The sequence below is a fragment of the Bombyx mandarina genome, chromosome 25 (assembly GCF_030267445.1).
Source record: "Bombyx mandarina strain Sakado chromosome 25, ASM3026744v2".
NCBI classification, from domain to species: Eukaryota; Metazoa; Arthropoda; class Insecta; order Lepidoptera; family Bombycidae; genus Bombyx; species Bombyx mandarina.
Window position 1 is genome coordinate 6970436 of NC_143231.1, and position 20348 is coordinate 6990783.

At 34.7% G+C, this 20348-nt stretch overlaps 2 protein-coding genes across 6 annotated transcripts in view; one reads left to right on the plus strand and one right to left on the minus strand.

The window, feature by feature from the left end:
- Positions 1–1165: 1165 nt before the first annotated feature.
- On the plus strand, positions 1166–14382 carry LOC114247833 (zinc transporter ZIP1). Its single transcript, XM_028180889.2, has 5 exons — positions 1166–1561; positions 5984–6359; positions 9218–9425; positions 11581–11713; positions 12646–14382. The coding sequence occupies exons 1-5, from the start codon at positions 1309–1311 to the stop codon at positions 12654–12656; spliced, it is 981 nt and encodes a 326-aa protein (XP_028036690.2). The 5' UTR covers positions 1166–1308; the 3' UTR covers positions 12657–14382.
- An 850-nt stretch (positions 14383–15232) lies between these two features.
- The window catches only part of LOC114247820 (synaptosomal-associated protein 25), a 31172-nt gene continuing 26056 nt past the window's right edge, over positions 15233–20348 (minus strand). For all 5 annotated transcript variants that reach the window (XR_016325421.1, XR_016325420.1, XM_089738661.1 and 2 more), the window contains one exon: positions 15233–17963. Coding sequence is in view for 3 of the 5 variants with exons in the window: in XM_089738661.1 (XP_089594787.1) it covers positions 17898–17963 (66 nt within the window). In the remaining 2 variants the exon portion in view is untranslated. The remainder of the gene's footprint in view (positions 17964–20348) is intronic.

Genomic DNA, 20348 nt, shown 5'->3' on the forward strand with positions numbered 1-20348 from the left:
ATTGAATTCAAATTAATTTTTAAAAAATCCACAACATTTTTGTATAAAACCATTTTAGGTTTTTTTTTGGGATGAAAGGATCGTGTTTAGTCCAGACTTTGTCGTTTAGCCAGGCCAGATGTGTTATTGTATCAAGTTTAGATATTTAACTTCTTATATTTCTGAGAATATCGCAATATTTTAGATTGTCGGCAGACATAGGCTTTTTACCCATCATACGCCGTTAGCAATAGAATTTTCAAGTTTCTTTGCTTACTACTATTGGCCCAACCGTTCCCAAGGAAAGGTTCAGAATGGTAGTAAAAAAGTACCAAATCACAACTACAAATAGACTCACGTGCCGATTCCATAAAATAGGAAAGCTCTTACTGATTGGTAGAACGTTCTATGAGCTCTTACAGGTAGGCATATCTGCCCAGCCTATTTCTGCGGTGAAGCAACATAGCGTTTTGGTTTGAAGGGTGGGGCAGTCGTTGTACTGTAAAAACTGAGACCTCTCGTGTCAAGGTGAGTGGCGGCATTTACGTTGTAGGTATCTATCTATGGGCTCCGACAACTACTTAACACCAGGTGGGCCGTGAGCTCGTCCACCAGATTCATCATCATCATCATTTCATCATAATCGGTTGCTCTTGGCAGAGCAGTCGTGGTCATGTGGAATTCTTGCTCATTAAAGCCTTGACAGATGTTTTCCACAGTTTGCGAACCGAGGCCCGGCGCACACACTCGTTAAGTGGGGTTTCAGTAAGGTCTTTCACCTGATCAGTCCAACGCATGGGGATTAGGCAATTGAAATTTGATTAAATGTTACAATTAAATTTCCTTTTAAAGTAGCTTACGTAGTGAAAAATCTTAGTCTAGTTTAAATTAAAATGTTTGGGGAATAGATGGTATAATGGCCATAAGCATCTAAGCAATAGGTAATAAATGTCGCTTGTGCGATGCAAGTGCCAAAGTCAAAGTTTTTTTCAGGCTTAATAGCAAACATTTTAATTAGGAAAATTGCAATGCAACCTAAAATAACGCTGTCAGTCATCCAAGGTCAAAATGATTGATTGACGAAAACGCCAGCTCGAAAACGAATTTATTGAATTTCCGAAATTTAAGATGCAAGCGAGAACAGACTGTTAGTAATTTTATCATTAATGATGTGTTGTTATCAATAGCCGCCTACACTACAAGTGCAGGAGCGCAGGATGCTAGCTCAGTCGAGTCAATCTCTGAACGAAGAGTGAACGTGACGCGTTTGGTACGCTGTTCCAAAAATAATTACGAAATAGTCAAAGAAAAGAAAGACAAAAGAAAACCATGGCCGTCGAAAACGTTTTAACCGCTAAAATAGTAACAATGGTATCCTTATTCGGCATATCCATGTTCGTGGGATGTTTGCCGTTGTTGATATCGAAGAAATTCAACTGGTTCACGAAATCCCGCGATCCCAACCTGCGGTCTTCGAATCAGCTGGTGATGGGACTGTTGGCGTTTGGTGGCGGGGTACTTTTCGCTACAACGTTCATGCATCTCCTGCCTGAAGTGGACGAAAACATTGAATTGTTGCAAGGTAAGTTTGGAGCCAACACTGGACAAATGTGAGTTGATACTAAACGTAATCTTTTAATATGTTGTAACGAATTAGCTGTTTGAAATTTAGAACTGATATTTTATCATACTGAAAATTCTGAACCTTTATAAGAAGTTTTTATGATGAAGCTTTTAATAGGGTAAACAGAATCGGACCGCCTGGTATTGAGCGGTTACCGAAGACCGTAGATATCACAACGCGAGTGCCACTAGGATTAGTAATGTCTTTTAATTGTGGAGGATATTACGAGGATCATATTTTCGGTAATTGGTCGCAAGTTTCCGCGTCTGCTGAGGTTATAATTGATTTAATTCCTTCGTTTTATTTTCTTGTATACTTGCACACGTTAACCCCAATGTACAAGTTATAGTTTGTTGGAAAATCATGTTTGGGTGTACACACAAACAAACCACGGGTAAATCGCGTGCACGAGTGCCACTTATTAGCAGTCTGTAGCAATGCTATTTATTCTTTTGTTATTGTTCAGATTGTTGTGTTGTTGTTTCACGGTAGGCAGCGGCTTGGCTCTGTCCCTGGCATTGCTAAAGTTCATGGGCGACGGTAATCACTTACCATCAGGTGGGCCGAATGCTCGTCTGCCTACAAGGGCAATAAAATAAATATATATAAAAATATGTGTGGACGAGCTCACGGCCCATTTGGTGTTAAATGGTTACCGGAGCCCAAATGCATCGAGAACGTAAATGTTTTTACCACGTAAATGCCGTCACCCACCTTGAAAAATAAATCCTAAAACTCCGTTTTATAATACCACGGCTGCCCCACCTTTCTAACTAAAACGCATTATTACTTCACAGCAGAAATAGCTAGGGTGGTGGTAGTACTTGGGCAGGCTTACCGGTAACAAAGAAAGAACAAAAGTTATTTATTCGCTAAAGTACTTGGGCAGGCTTACCGGTAACAACGAAAGAACAAAAGTCATTTATTCGCTATAGTACTTGGGCAGGCTTACCGGTAACAAAGAAAGAACAAAAATCATTTATTCGCTAAACATAGTGAAAATGAGTTATCGCATCAGTTAAAACCAGCGTGTATGCTTTGTCATTATTAGACATGCGAATTTTAGTGCAGTGCAAAATATTAAGATAATAAATGATTTATCATTAATTCATCCATAATTCAACTAATAATTAAAAAATTCATTTATTTTCAATGTCGTCCGTAAGAAAATCATTTATGTGATAATAATTTTCACTAATAAGATTATCTTTTAGTTTTTTCTTAGTATGAAAATAACCTAGGTCTCCTAATTTCTGTGGTAGTTTCTTAAATATCCTAACGCTCATACCTAGTATACTATTAGTCTTTAATGTAGTTTGGATTATGGAAAACATATTTTATCGTAATTTTATACATATAAGTATATTCTATTTATGGTAAATAGAATAGACTTAAACTGCGATAAGTTGCATGTATTCGATGGCCGCCGTATTTTAATGAAGAAAATTAACGCGTTTTCAAACTGGTCAAGTTGACCGTTCTCGTAAGTTCGTAATGTATTTTGTAAACATTGTCACTGATCACAAATAAGGACAAATACCTACCTACTAACTTGGTCAATTTAATACGCGAGATCCGGTTGGCGATGCCTAACAGTTTTATTTTGAGTTAAATATTATGCAATATGCATAGAGGTGATGTTTTTTTACGGATTTTTAATAAGGACGTTGATAGTAAATATGTTTACTAGACAAATTTTGTCGATGTCGTCGTGGCCTAAAGGATAAGACGTCCGTCCGGTGCATTCGTGTTGAGCGATGTACCGGTGTTCGAATCCCGCAGGCTGGTACCAATTTTTTCTAATGAAATACGTACTCAACTGTTCACGATTAACTTCCACGGTGAAGGAATAACATCGTGTAATAAAAATCAAACACGCAAAATTATAATTTGCGTAATTACTGGTGGTAGGACCTCTTGTGAGTTCGCGCGGGTAGGTATCACCGCCCTGCCTATTTCTGCCGTGAAGCAGTAATGCGTTTCGGTTTGAAGCGTGGGGCAGCCTCTCTAACTATACTTGAGCCCTTAGATCTTGTATCTCAAGGTGAGTGGCGCATTTACGTCGTAGATGTTTATGGGCTCCAGTAACCACTTAACACCAGGTGGGCTGTGAGCTCGTCCACCTATCTAACCAATAAAAAAAAATGTATATTTTTTTCAATATTCTGCCATTTTTACGTAGTTACGCTCTAACAATACAATCAAATAATTCGTCTTATGAAGTTACGGAAACCTTCTTACGTGTCACGTCTTACCTCCTTGGAAATGCAATACACTTTACTTACAAATATACTGTTACTATTGAAGTAAAGTTAATTGCTTATCATTAGTTCACACAGGTCCACTGTAATGTAATGGGCCTCTTATAAAACTGTTCACGGAGCGATGAATCGCTTAAGGATGTCTCCAACTACAAAATGGGCGATAAGAGTAGGACACCAGGTAGACCTACGCTACGATTAATATCAAATTGTAAAAATATCTATATTTAAAGCGAATAGGTTTTTTTAAAAGCTTTACTCTCTAATATTTGAGAAGAGTCCCCTGCCGCTTGACTTTGCTATTGCTGCTTTTGCTTAGTCTCATACACAACCCACCAAATTTCTCGCCGGATCTTCTCAGTGTGTGACGGTCTCGAGCCGGTGGTAGATTCTGCAAAGCACTGCTCTTCGTGGGGCTAGTGTTAGAAAATTGAGCCTACACTAGCATACACGTCCGGGCGTACCTGAAAATAGCCCCTTATAGGCTACCAACGAATAGGCGGGAGAAAAAAAACTGCTTTTCCGTTTGATTTTAGGGTAATCATCGTAGATTTCTGAGTATTTACTGCGTACTAGCAATATAAAGGCGGACCATATTATGATTAGGAAGCAACCCAGACGACGGCTCTCTCAACCAATTTCGTCGTGTGATTCAATGCTGTAGAATACTGTTGCTAAATTCAAAACCTTAAAAATATACCTAAGCACAGATTAGGTATTGTTGCAATCCGAAATTTCCCAAAATATACCTACAATTTTTCTGTTTGTAAGGTTTGGTTTGGGCATTCCTTACAACCAGAAAAATTGTAGGTATATTTTGGGAAATAGATAACTAATTAAATGTATATTAAAATGGGTCCAATCAAACATATGTTCATCAAAAATAAGTAGATACCGATTTTATACAAAAAAAAAACCTCATTGATAATTCATTATATTTAGTTTTGAACGAAACGGCCAAACTATTTAGGACTAACCGAATGAAGTTAGAAGTAGAAGGAACCAGGTAAGTACTATTACAACTGGACAAGACCTCCCACTCAAGTGTACGCTTATTAAACGTCAGAAGGAATTCTATGGCAATTATATTTAAATAAAAGACGCGTGGGTGATTCGTGGTCGTATGTAACAGTATGTTATTCTTTAGAGAGGTAGGATCTCGTAATGGTGAACACCTTTATACAACTAATATTAATTGTAGCTTAACATTTCATAATACTATCGTATTAATATGATAAGAGCTATACTAAGATAAGTATGTTATGTGGATTGGAATGATGTTACCATAACTCAAAAATCTATGAAAGACAGTTTTCCTACTTTGCAACCAATCGTGTAGGCGGTTATTCATATCGGTTAACATTTAGCAAGTTTAACAGTTAGTAAGTTACTAAGTTTTAACAAAATCGCGAATACCTATGACCTGAAGACGTTACTTGACATTTACTGGCTTATGATCAGAAGATACTGGCACCTGAAACACGTTACCTTTTAAAGAACTGTCGCTCTAGATCGAAAGCAACAGTAGCTGGTTGAAACGCTCATATGACGAGGTATTAAGTAGTATAATCGTAATTAGGTAATTGTATGGTAAATAAAAAGGTAAAGGTAAAATAGTATATTCTTCGATTTTCGCGAGAAGTAATTAAAACTACTTTTACAACGATGACTTATGATGATAGTATGTCGTCCGTGACCACTAAAACTGTAAAGAATTCGAAACGTCGGAAAGAATATGATGAAAATCGAAAACGCGATATTAAACCGCCATTTGTCCTAGCGAAACTAAAAAGGCCTACGAGCCAACAGAAATATTTCCTTCTTAAAATAAAAAAAATTAGCCGTAAAAATATTATAAATATATAAGTAGTAGTGGTAATGGTAGGTATAAAGGTATAAAGGTGAGTGGTTACCGTCGCCTGTGGACGTCAGCTATGCCAGGAGCAGAGCCAAGCCGCTGCCTACCATGCCAGGGGCAAAGCCAAGCTGGTATACTTAATATTAGTCGGTATTGGTCACAAATTTATGCGACAAAAAAGTAGTTTACCTGAATACTAAGTATTGAAGGTTTACATAAAAAGTCTTGAACGTATTCTATAAACATTTTTATTATTTGCAGAGACAGGAGAGATCCCCGATGTGCCAGTGTTCCTTGCCGGTTTGATAATGTGCGGAGGATTCTTCATGATGTACTTAGTCGAAGAATTAGTTCACTTGTACATACACGCCAGGGAGCACAAACCATCAGAGAAGAACGACGCCAAACCGTTCAGCCTAAGGAAGAGCATCTCGGGGAACGATCCAGAAATAAACCAAGAGACCAAACAAATTGAGAATGAAACCCATAGCGGTCATAGTCATTTAGTTCTCGATTCATCCCAAGAAGATTCTGTGGTGTCAGCCCTGAGAGGCTTGCTGATAGTCCTGGCGCTATCCATTCACGAACTGTTCGAAGGATTGGCAGTCGGCCTAGAGTCTTCAGTTGCCAATGTCTGGTATGTGTAAACAATAATTGAAGACATGAGTGGATGAAGGGCTTAAATACCATTTTTAAGATTTTTTAGTTTTCACATTGAACTGAATTCACATTGAATATTAGACCTTAAACTCCGGGTTTAAAGGCTAATTTTAGAAATTGCACGTGATGAATGAGTTATGTACGAAGAAAAAGTGCAAGTCACAAAAGTTTGTTGCACGTTTTATTCAGAATTATTTTATTAACAAATTGTATCATATCCCCTTCATCCACTCAAGTCTTCAATTACTTGACTGAAGTTATGGTGTGTTGTAAATTTGTAGGCGTACGTACGATCTGCAAATTTTTAGTGCAAATTCAGCAAATTCTGTTTTGATGGATCGGATATAATAAAATCATATAATAAAATTGCATATTCCTCATGTCTCAAGGTGGTATCAGCATTCACGAGAATGTACAATAAAACGAAGCCATTGCTAAGCAAAGCCAAAGCAATGCCAAAGCTGGAACTAATACAAAAATAATGTTTAATAAATAGACGACAATTTCAATTCTATACTAGTTAAAAAAATGCAAGTAAATAGTCCGTTAAAAACAATTCAACTATGCGATAAGGCATTATCTAGAAAACGTGTAGACAGCTAATAAATCGCAGCAATGAAAAAAAAAATCCAAGGTCATTCACTTCCAAAGGACACATCATACAAGTAACGTGGTTTACGTAGTTTCTTTACCATCGTTATTTATGTGCAGATTAAATCAACTTGCGGACTAGCTCCGACAATTTTTTTTATGAAAAACAAATATAACATAAGTTTCAAAAACTTGCATTTCGAAATCACAAACAGATCCTCCAATTTTTATTTACATAAACATCTACATATCCTAATCTCAATAGCATGGAGTAGGTATCAAGATCTCTCCAAATGTTTATCTTCAACACATTATTCAGGATTAGTGAGACCCAAATACTTTAATGCGTCCTCTTTCTAAAACAGTTATTGATGGCACGGCCCTACTTTAGATTATTAATTCATAAAATAAAATAAAAAATTAATCACGTTATCGATTTATCTTTAAAACATCGATTTAAACTATCAGATACGCGTTAAGGAACAAAGAATGACCGTCAAAAAATTACCGATATTATTGGTCTTATCATAGAATTACCATTGCTCAATTGGCATCAATCCTTTTAAGACATACATATAATGTATATAATCTGATAATTAAGGAATTTACTGATCTAGACTAATCTGTTTTTGTTGTTAAAGTTGTTTTGATTTGGAATATTTACTGATAAATTTTCTTACCAAGCAGATACATACAAAAATAAAATTTGATTCTGAATTGTTAGTCACACTTGTGCTCGGCTACTATTAACATAATATTACAAAGAAGCAGAGTGAGTGTCTTGAGAAATCGCAAGTAAAAATACACACCACACTGCGCCATTCATGTGACAAATGACAGCAGTGACAGAGAGCGAATAGCGTACAATTTTTGGCCAAAAAGGTGCAGCGACTCTTGTCAATTATGAATAGATACAAGGAAATGCGATAAATCCATAGATAGGTTTCATACTTCAGTGGATAAATCAGATATTACAATATCAGTTATTTATAATTTGTTCAAAAGGCTCTATTGATTGCATTGTCATCATATTTTAAATTTTTAAAAGACGGTGGCCCTTAATTTTAATGTTTTATTTTCCTATTTACCTAAAAATACTAGTACGATGAATATCAAAAAAATACTATAGGTATAAACAGAAACTAGTGATTTATTTTGAATGTTTTTAATCAGTCAACTTTACGTATCTTATCGTAGACTCTAAACTGTGCATCTGGAGCATCCATCAATGTGATCTTGACGTTGTTTCTAAGTCAAATATCATATTTATAGATTAAATTAGGGCATTTGTGATTGAATTGTTATTCTAAAGTCACATTTAAATAAAACTTAATTTAGGTTGGGTAATCCAAAAGCAGTTACAGCTCTCATATCATTTACCTCATATGAAGTCTGTTCGACTTGTATCTTAGTGATAAAAATTGTAGGTCGAAATTTTTAAACAGTATTTTAAAGCAATCACGTTATTTTACTAGTGCCGACAGGGATTTTTTATAGCGTAGTTGGGTGGGCGAGATCACGGTCCACCTGGTGTTAAGTGGTTACCGGAGTCCATAGACACCTACAACGTAAATGCCGCCACCCACCTTGAGACATGAGTTCTAAGATCTCACTTTTAGCTATGGCTGCCCCGCCCTTCAAATTGAAACGCATTACTGCTTCACGTCAGAAATAGGCAGGGTGGTGGTACCTACCCGTGCGTACGCAATCACAAGACATCCTACCACCAGTAAAAATAGCTCATAGACGGATATTGATAATACCACAGTCTACCATTAATACCCGATCGACGTCTCTACCGCAACCTTGAAGGGTTCTCCTTCTTCTTCATCATTTTCATGATAAACGATTTGTTTATTATTATTTTTAGCCTGAATTCGTTTCCTTTAAGCAAACCTGCAATTATTACTATATAATTAGCAACAAATAAAATGATATAGAGCATAATGGAACGAGATGAGATAAAATAATGTTGCAGTAAATTCTGAGTCTTTAATGAGACTTTAGTGGATTTTCGGAAAAAAAAAACTAATACTATTCCCAACAATTGTACTTTCACAGATACTAAACAGTTAATAAGCCCCCATTATTAATTCACGTTCAAATCTGAAGAAATACACTAATGAAAAAGAAAAAAAAGAGCATCCAAATTCGCTATTCGCGCTCCCGACAAATGGTCCGAAACGATGTCATTTCGGGGCAGAATTAGGCACAGCACGCCTCTGAAGTCCTTCTATCCACCAGGTACATGTTCGGAGCGGTGTCAGCCCACAAATACATCATTGCTTTCTGCATCGGAGTTGAACTGTTAGCGGCTGGCACGAGAAAATGGCTGTCTCTCGTCTACATCTTTACGTTTTCGTTCATGTCAGCCCTGGGTATCGGCATTGGGATCTTACTAGTAGGAGGGTCAGGTGCCGCGGCAGCTGGACTTTATTCAGTGGTGTTACAGGTCAGTCTTACGTTTTTTTTTGGGTTAGCTAGTTTAAGATTAAGTCAGTGTGCTTAGTGCGAGTTTCTTAACGTTCTCGATAGCGTAAAAGTTAAGCCAATTTTGTATGCAGTTGGAACAGCGCCCCTAGCGGCAAACGTAGGCAAACGTTTCAACTCCATACAAATATGAGTTAACTTTCACGCTATCGAGAACGTTAAGAAACTCGCACTTAGCGCTCAGATCTAGTAAGAGAAGCACTTGGTGGTAGTCTGTACCATGCGATTCCTGCCACCACCCATGATCGAACACAATGGAAGAAAGTCACATGTAGTCGCGATCCTCAGTAGTGAGGGAACGATATAGAAGAAGAAGTTTAAGAATTAATAATCATGGTAAATTTTTTTAATACCTACTAGTAACCTCGGGGGGTTACTCTAGATTCACCGAGCTAGTAGGTGAGCTCACGGGGCTCAAACCGGGAGTGTTGCCGACACTGGCCCTAGCAAGAGCAGTGCTTCGCAGAATCTACCACTGGAGACCATGGTATTAAGTTGTAACCGGAGCCTATAGACAGACATCAACATGTGAACTTCGCCAGTCAACTTAACACATGGGGTCTGAGTCTGAGTTGTATATTATAACGACGGTCTCACCTTTGAAATCAGAATGCATCACTGCTTCACCGTAGAAATAAGCAGGTGATTTCTACTTATCGAGATTTGGATATTCATTATCTATATCAAAGTATGTTATCTAAAGAAAAAATTCGTGGCACTATTGTTAATTTTAGATTAAATAAATAATTGCATTATTGCGTTGAGCCTTTTAATCAACCACTGTTTAATGACGAGTGGTTTCCTTTAACTGTACATACATACTTATTTAAAAATGTACGACGCTTTCTTAGGAAGTCGTGAAGTGTGCTAATGATTGTAAAGATATGAAAAATCGTTCGAGCGTTTTTTTTTTGTAAATTGATCAGACAATGTTCTTTATAGGATACTAGCTGACCCGGCAGACTTCGTAGTGCCTCAATCGATAAATAAAAGACCTAAACTTTTGTATAAAATAAACTTAAAACAAACAAAAGGAATCCCTTCGACGGGGGACACATCAAAGAAAAAACAAAATATTTTTTCACCTTTTAAACCTTCTCTGGACTTCTACGAATAATTCAACACCAAAATTCGCCAAATCGGTCCAGCCGTTCTCGAGTTTTAGCAAGACTAACGAACAGCAATTTATTTTTATATATAGAGATTAACTAAAAGACATGCTGTGTGTGTATGCAAGCTCAACTAAAAACCGGTTTTTATTTTATTCTTTTGGTGATCTTGAATTTTTGAAATTAGGTCAAAGTAATTAAATGATTGTATTGCCATCGGTACTTGATACGTATGCAAATTTCTCGTGCCTGGAGGTTAACGTAAATTGCATTTAAAATAACTGTTACGAAATATATAGGTAGGTAACACATATTTATGAAAAACCTAAAAAAAAGAAAGAATAACACACGCAGAGAGAGAAAGTATTCTTTATGGTACACCAAAAAACAAATAAACAGTGCGATACATTAAATACAAAAAAAGTACAATTTGCAGTCTTATCGCTAAGAGCGACCTCTACCAGACAACCATCAGGTGGACAAGAATCATTTGGAAACGAATTACGCGCGGTGTACCAATCCAGTGAAATATATATTATATACATACATGTACATATACATATAAACATAGGTACATACATATATCCGTAATTACACATACAATTAATACACAATGTTAATATAATAATAATTATTAAAAATGTTGCTTCTTTACTTCATAAATAAGAATAAGCAATCACTACTAGTATAAAACAAAGTCGCTTTCTCTGTCCCTATGTATGCTTAAATCTTTAAAACTACGCAACGGATTTTGATGCGGTTTTATTTAATAGATAGAGTGATTGAAGAGGAAGGTTTATATGTATAATAACTTCCATTAAATAGTGGAGAAATCAATAATAAATTACAGTTTCCGAAGCGAAGCGAGGGCGGGTCGCTAGTTTACATATAAAAGATACTTAAAATAGCACGCAGTCGGTTTTTTGAATTATTATTATAATTTTTTTTTCTACCTCCAGCACTTACTGTTTCGCTTGTCGGGTTATGTATCGTAGAAACATATTTCAGGGCATTGCCTGCGGTACTCTGGTCTACGTGGTGTTCTTTGAGGTGTGGAAGCGGAGCAGCGGCCTCCTACAGTTCGCGTGCGCTCTCCTCGGGTTTGCGGTCATGGTTTCTCTCGAGGTTACCGTTGAATTCAGTGAGTAAATTATATTCCTACTAGCTGACCCGGCAGACTTCGGAGTGCCTCAATCGATAAATAAAAGACCTAAACATTATTTAATTCCGAGAGTTTTCATATTTATCTACCTTTTAAAACCTTCTCTAGACTTCCACAATTAAATCAAGACCAAAATTAGCCAAATCGGTCCAGCCGTTCTGGAGTTTTAGCGAGACTAAACGAACAGCAATCCATTTTTATATATAGATACATATTCTGTGATTGCAGGATTTAGATTTAAACGAACGTTTAGATTAGCATTAGTTTATTTTTATTGCCCTTATAGGCAGACGAGCAAACCTGATGATGAGTGGTTACCGTCGCCCATGGACTTCATCAATGCCAGGGGCAGAGCCAAGCCGCTGCCTACCGCTTAATACTCTCCACAAGCCTCGTCTGAAGAATGACAAGTTTTCGCTTCGCAGGCGTGTTCTTGTATTTTACTTCGCTATATTATAACAGCGATTCTTATTTGAAGATGAATTAGTAATTTCGATAAATTGTCATAAAATACCAAAATACTAGATTTTGACCGTGGTTCTTTTCTTCAAATTTTTTCATGCCTGTTTTCTGCTATGAAGGACACCGAGGAATATCCGTTCAATTGCTACTCTATAATTGAGACTACGACCTCATTTCTGATCAAGTTCGACGACCTGTACTCCAAATATACAAAAGAAAAAAATACTCAGAATTGTATTTTAACTGGGATTACTTAGCTGACAACGAATCCGTAATGTAATTAATAGAAGGAGCATACATACATTCTTAAATACATTTATGTATTTAATTGAATACTATCACAATTTTTTTTTACAAGATATAATCGTTTTTGTATTAATAGATTTAATTATTATTAGCTTTATGGATAAAATAGGAGTTTTTTAATTTTTCATATTCTTTTCTTGCAGTTATAATATGAAAATGACGAAGGATACCGGAGAATGTTATGTAATGCTATATTTAAATAAGACGCTCAATATTGTGACAGTGTATATGTGTTTAAATAATTTATAGCTACAGTGAATTTCAGTCAAAGAAGATTCAATGTAAAACGCGGGAAGTCTTAAGTTATAATTCTAAATTAAATAAAGATATTGCTATCGCATGCGAATACACTAACAATTCATCAAAGGCGTGATGACTGAATGTTTTGTTGCTTTAAGCTAAGCTTCTGTGCTGGCAGAAATACGGAACAAGAATTCTTTGTGTTAGAGAAAGCGCTATAAAGCAAGAAACGTAAATATTTTCATGCGCTATATTTATAGAAGCTCTTATATATTTTTCACTAAGGCAATTTTTGTAACTACATTTGTCAAATATCCTAATTCGTTAGGAATTCAAGTAGTTTTTGTAAACAAATAGATTTTGTTTCACTATGTAAAGTACTTTAAAATGGATTATTTATGGTATCTAATGAATGCCAATAAATTCAAAGATTTTCGAAATTTATAAATTTAGCTCTCGAGGTTTTGGCACGATTATAGCAACCCTACGGAATAGAATGCCAGTGTAATGGAATGTAATGTTTAGCTGCCTTAGCTGGAATAGCTCCCTAGGATACCAGCGAATAGGTAGGAAAAAAAGTACAGTAATATAATATTTGGCACTGTCATCCCGTTTGTAAAGGTTCCTCGTAATATAATTTAAAACTTAATTCTAGTTTCATGTTGCTTTTGTATTTTCCCTTTGTCAGGCGGTTTATTAACCCGGCTGTCAATGTTACCTATTTAATAATTTTAATATCAAGAACTGTGAAGGACTACAAAATAACAAATTAATGTGTTCTTCATTTCCATTTCCGGTTTATTCTAGTCCATATTTCACATATATTTTTAATAAGAGTAAACAATAAAGTAAGACCAAAGAAAGTAGGTACTCGTGTTTATAAAGTTTCAAAGATATGAGATAAGATATTGTTTTATTAGGCTAGGTACTTGAACTCATGAGTTGTATAATCCTCTATCACCATCTCTTTGAATCCATTAAGTCTTCAAGTCTAGTATCAAGTTTGTAAATGATGATAAGTTTATAATTAATTATATATATTTCTATTTCTATCTTGCTATAGTGCTCGCAGTACGATTCTATTGTTTGTTTGGAGTATACTATTAAATATTGCAATGTTAATTAAATCGAGGTTTAGAATTTTCTTTGGTTTGTGATTTGTACTTTATACAATACAAAAAAAGTTCTTCGTGTCCGAACGACATTATGTATGAAAAGCGCAGATCAGTCGATTTGCAGGATTACTTTAATAATTAAAAAAAAAAACGAAAGTACTTGTTTTACAAAGCTTTTGCACTGCGAAATTAACAATCAGCTGATTGACGGAATACACTGACACGAGTGTTGCGAGAAGACCGTCTGTGCTATTCAGATTAAAAAATTGGATTCCGTAAAATGAGAATTACAATGTTCGAAATACATGGAAAGTCTGAAATTTTAAAAACATAAATAATAATAATATTAATGTATAAGCATAAAATAGGCACATGATTTGAACCAGTCATGGTTCTGTCTGTATACGACATTGTAATCAATATGTTGTTTAAAATTAAGAATACTTACAGAGAAGCAAATTATATGTATTAAATTTTCATTGAAGGTTGTGTTTATAAAATAAATTATTTAATGAGAACAAATTATTCAAGATCTTTTTTTTTACCTTCTTCACAAAAACAGCAGTGTCATGATTGAATATATTGCGAGATGTTACGGATTCGATATGCAATAGTAGCGTTTTACTGTGGCTGTTTGTTGAATATTTTCTTTATTGCATACAGTTTTGGTTAGTGTGCGTAGTTTGCCGCTAGGGGCGCTGTTCCAGCTGCATACTTTGAGTTAACTTTTACGCTATCGAGAACGTTAAAAAACTCGCACTAAGCACAAAGATTGATTGCCAGATTGTCTAAGATAACTAGTTGACGCGTAAGAAATAGAATTGTTTCAAATCCATCAATCATCAATTTAACAAATTGTAAAATCCATATTTTAATTGGACGTATATTTACTAAAGACTATACCCTAACTATACTGGGATCTTAGAACTTATATCTCAAGGTGGGTGGCGCATTTATGTTGTAGATGTCCATGGGCTCCAGTAACCACTTAACACCAGGTGGGCTGTGAGCTCGTCCACCCACTTAAGCAATAAAAAAAAAGTAAATTGCCCAACTATTATTGTGACGAAAATGTTTGGTCTTGTCGAAAACATTATACACATTACGCATAACACTTACCTACTTTACGGAGTCAATCCAACTAATTCCATCGCATTCCCTTTACTGCGACTGATCACTCTTAGTTGAAGGGAAAAACGCGATTCCCATAGTGGTAGACTTTGGGAAACGGGGTCACTTAAGCAAATGGCTCTTGTTAGGGGCAGGGTAGCACATTCTCTCAGGTTGAGCCCCAGTCACATTGGTAAATGTCGGTGAAATAGCCCCTTAGGGTACCAGCGAATAGTTAAGGGAAAAAAGGGAAAATGAAACAAACTTTGTCTTTTAATTCAACAAATCCGTAATGAAATTAACATTTCATATGATTTATTTTATTGTTAAATATGTTTTTTACTTACAACTAATACATTGAAACGAGGGTCGGTTTTGAAGTATTTTGCAGGAACTGCTGATCTCATTAACCACCACATCCTCTTGTTTAAGTCAAGTTTTACGAATGTTAGGATTTCAATTATTATAGTTCAATGCCTTTAATTGCTTCGCTTGTTTCTGTTCCAATATATTATTATGTATGTCCCGATTTTATGAACCTCACAATATATATGACCCAATTTTATTGTACTCACTATATGTATGCACTACGCATCTGCGACGTACTACTTTGTTTACTTAAAAACTAATATAAAGAGAAAGACATTTATAGAGAAAAACTTTGATAATCCTTAACATCTAACCGGTAAACGGGGTTAATTTTGAAGCCATCCTTTTTTATTCCTACACATTACATATTCCTAAGGCCGGTACAATTCATTTATAGGATTAATACCTTTTAAATATTAATATAATGTTACGAATGCTCAAAACTATGAGTTAATATTATGTTATATGATTTAATGGACCAAAGCATTTGACATTTGTAATCAAATTACATAGTACTTTAAGTTATTGTTTTTAAATACAAATTTTGTTTCACAGCACTTCTAAATATCGTAACAATAAATTTACGGTTTTAAAGATAAAAAAATAAAAAGAAAAAAAACCGTTTTGTAGAATTTCATGTGAAGATATTAAATCTAAAGGAGGTCAAAACGGAAAACAGTAGAAGAGAAATAAAAAAAAAAAACATTTACTAACTTACACAACGAAGCACCCGTTATCTTATTCTAATAAATAAATAAACAAATAGCACTATGAACTACGGAAACAAAATCTATAATTCGCACTTCTAAATAACTCACTATCGGATTTTAAGCGTCTTATTATGGAAACGAGATGATAAGCGCGAATTATGAATTTCGTATCGTTCACAAGATTGTACAGAGCGTGAAACTAGACATAAAAATTACGAATACGTAAAACTTGAACAAATATTTAAAATTCACTACACAATGTTTAATATTAAAATCTCACTAGTATTTAATTTAAGAAGACGTATTGATAAAATATTTATTAAGGTAGATATTAGGGTGACGTAAGCCATGTGTGTCGCTCAGGGCGCGTCGGAACTCCGTTTATTTTAAATGGCAACAACTTTTAGGTCGCGTCGTTCTTGCGAGTGCCGAATGGCGAGTTTAATTATTATTAACATTATCTACATCTGTGGTTATTTTAGTAGTATTTGTTTCTCCTAAACGTAAGTCGATTTAAAGCGATTAAAAGTAAATCGTTCATTTTTAAGGAATTCATAATTAATATTAAAATGATAGCTAGCGTAAAATGCGCGTCACGCGTTACGTTGATTTTCCGGTTTGAGCTCCGTGAGCTCATCTACACGTCAAGGAGAAGCTGAAATAGTCTGTTAAGGCTATTAGCATAAGTAAAAAAAAAAGTTGTAGACAAACCTTTTGTATGTGCGAGACAAACCTTTCATGAACGTCGTCTCAGAGGTGTGCAGTCAGATTGAATTTAATAATGTTCTGAAAACTGATCTCAACTCTAGTTGTTTTTTTTTAATCATTTTTTTTTATTGTATGTTAACATTTGTAAATTTCTAAATGACTTGTTTTTTTTATTAATGCAAACAATTTTTTTCTAACCTTAGCTTTATATGTTTTTAGCTTTCTCAATTATAGAACACGGTTTGACATTATAAGAGGGCTTCATTTTTAGTTTCTACTAACTGTGGAAACTATAAAAAAATAGTCTCACAGATAATCTACAATTTTACGGTTTAGCCCAGGAATGTGTTTGTTATTCGTGGCGATTCGGCAAATCTCTGTCTCTTTCTAGTGCTCGTGTAAGAAGGAGATGCAGTCATGTTTAATAATTTAAAGAATCTTGCACAAAATGTATGCGGAAACTGCCTATGTGACTGATTCAAATGAAATTGAACCTTAAAACTGCCAAGACAAAACCTAACTAATTGATCCTTTTTGTGCTTAAAATTACATTAACTTAAAATTTCCCGGGTTCTATATTTGTAATAAAATGCAACTAAACTTCTTAATCTTTTTGGCACACGAAGGAAATAAATTTTTATTTATTTATAACGATATGGTAATAAAGTTTTATGTATGAAAACTAATTTCAAAGGAAACGGAATGATAACATGAAGATGGCAATATTGATTTACAAATTTTTAAGCTAAAGCTTATAATTCGAATTCAAAAGTTTCTCAAGAGATCCAAATGAAACTGAAAAGATTTTTGATGGCTTTAAAGCATTCAACAATTATAATTTTACTGCATTGCCTTTCAACATTTGCTATATATTTTTATTATATATTAATTTTAAAATTATATAACAGTAATCACATACATATATGTACGTATAACGATTAATATACATAATAAGGTTGTAATGAAGAGGTTTAACTAAAATGAAAACAAAAAAAATAGCTTTTCTTCGTTGTACACATTTTCCTGTTGAGTTTATGTATATGACGATTAAAAATATACGCTATGCTTATTGAGATAAAGTGTTGATTACATAGGTGCGGTGGAGGCATGCGATTAAATGATGTTCCCTCATCGTTTTCTTGTTTAGGATTTGAGGAGTTTGTTCGCTCGTTGATTGGCAACCGCGATACGAGTTTCGTTGCTCTCACCCTAGAATATATAAACATTAAATTAGTCTGCATCAAGAATTCATTCTGAAATGTTTATTTTAATATTAGACGTTAGTTAGTCACATTATCTTTTATCGGGATGTTTTGATTGTAGGCTTTCTCATTATTATTTTAGTCTTACAAATATACCTAATCTACTTCATATCCTATTTAGTACCTATTACATATTTGTAAAACAAATAGTGAAATTTAAACAGAGCCCTTTCGCGTTCTTAATTAATTCAATTTTTATTAAAAAAGGGTTTGTCAAATATACACTGTAGAATCAAAATGTAATTAATATATAAGTGATACAATTCTATTACAAATTTGTTTATGGCTATTATTCAAACAATATATTCATTACATTTTTTTGGAACGAAGCTCCTTATGGAACGATATAATTAATTAATTGTAATAAATAAATAAATAAATATTTACTAACAATCACGCCACGTTAACAGGTCCCGTGGTAAGTTCGTAAAGAACTTGTGTTACAGGTACCAGATAACGGAAATAAATGTAATATTTTTATTATACACATACATATATTTAATAGACATCCATAACCCTGGAAAAGACATTTATATTTATCATACAAATATCTTCCCTTGGCGGGATTCGAACCCGCGACCCCCTTGTGTAGTGACCATGTCACTTACCACTACACCAGACGGCCGATAAGACATATGTATAACATAATGAATATTACTATTACGCGACGTATTTGAGAACAATTTCACTCAATCGTTTTTAATACGAGAGGGTACCCTCTAATTATTAATTATAGAATTATATTACAGTATGGCTATGTTGCATTGTTTTTTTTTTTTAAATAACTTTATGGCCTTTCTATGCACATGAACATACGACCCATCTGATGGTCTAAATGGTCACTGTAACTCATGAATTTCAATGCCAAAGGCACAGCTAAAGCGTGGTTTATCGTTGTTCATTTACTGGTAAATCTTTCTTGCGTAACATTTATCTCATCTGTACGGGTATAATCTTGAATCAAATGTCTCGTGACAACAATTGAGAAAGCCTACAATAATTTTGCATGTTCATTATATATTTAGTGATTAATAAATACACTTGCCATCACATAAAATAATTAAATCGATCCATCCCTAGCAAATTGATCGTGTTCGAGAAAACGTAAATGGTTGTGGGAATTGTAATTTTAGTTTTTAGTTAAAGTTTTCCGAACACATCACCGCTATTATTGTTTGGCAACCGAATTTGTTATCATAATACACTGAGTTATGAGCGAACCGTTCGCGAAATCGAAATCCTGATAAGTATTACTTCAAATAAATGGAAAACTATGTACATTCAAGTACGTACGATTAAGCATCCTGTTAATAAATTTATATTTTGTGAACCCGCAATTGCAAGTAATGGCGGCACACGAGGCCATTGACCCCGAGCGTCAATGGTCTAACATTGAGTTCCATTGCGCGTCGTATTTTTTTTTTTAAGTTTTTTTTTTTTTTTGTTATTGTGTGAGCAATCATCAGTACTATCTATCTTCGTTTTCGAGAGCGGTTCCAATATATAATCTCTTACAGGAAGATAATAATTACAAATTTTTATAATCTCTATCTTAATAGCGTTAGTCGAAGCGTTAAGCTTTTTTTTTAAATTTATTCTACCTTAAAATTATAACACCGAAAGCTATTGTGTTGTAGAATCATTATTACAATGTGAATTGCCATCATTTATCAAAATTCGTACCCGATTTCGACTATTTATTTTATGGGAATTATTTCATTTTAAGACTATCCGCGTATTCATTAAATACTTATTAGCAACTCTCACTTTACGGATATAAGTACTATCTTATACTCTAAGATATCTTAACGCGTACGTTAAGACATACGTAATGTACTTTTTGATTCAAATAAAGAAAACTTGTTTATGGGCGGAAGAAACCTTTAATTTGTACAGTTTTAGGTCGAGTACCACGGTGTATGTTTTCTTTTTTTCTTTTTTTGCTTATATGGGTGTACGAGCTCACAGCCAACCTGGTGTTAAGTGGTTAATGGAGCCCATAGACATTTACAACGTAAACGCGCCACCCACCTTGATATATAAGTTCTAAGGTCTCAAGTATAGTTACAACGGCTGCCCCACCCTTCAAACCGAAACGCATTACTGCTTCACGGCAGAAATAGGCAGGGTGGTGGTACCCATCCGCGCGGACTCACAAGAGGCCCTACCACCAGTAAAAAGTTTCATTCTTATTCATCCTACTTTCAAATTAATTATTCATTTCATATTCATTTACAAAATCAAAACTTCAGTGCGGCTGTGAAGTTTTGCAAAAATTTAATGATTTTTATGATGTTGCAATTCACAGTAACAAATTTTGAAAGCGGTGCAC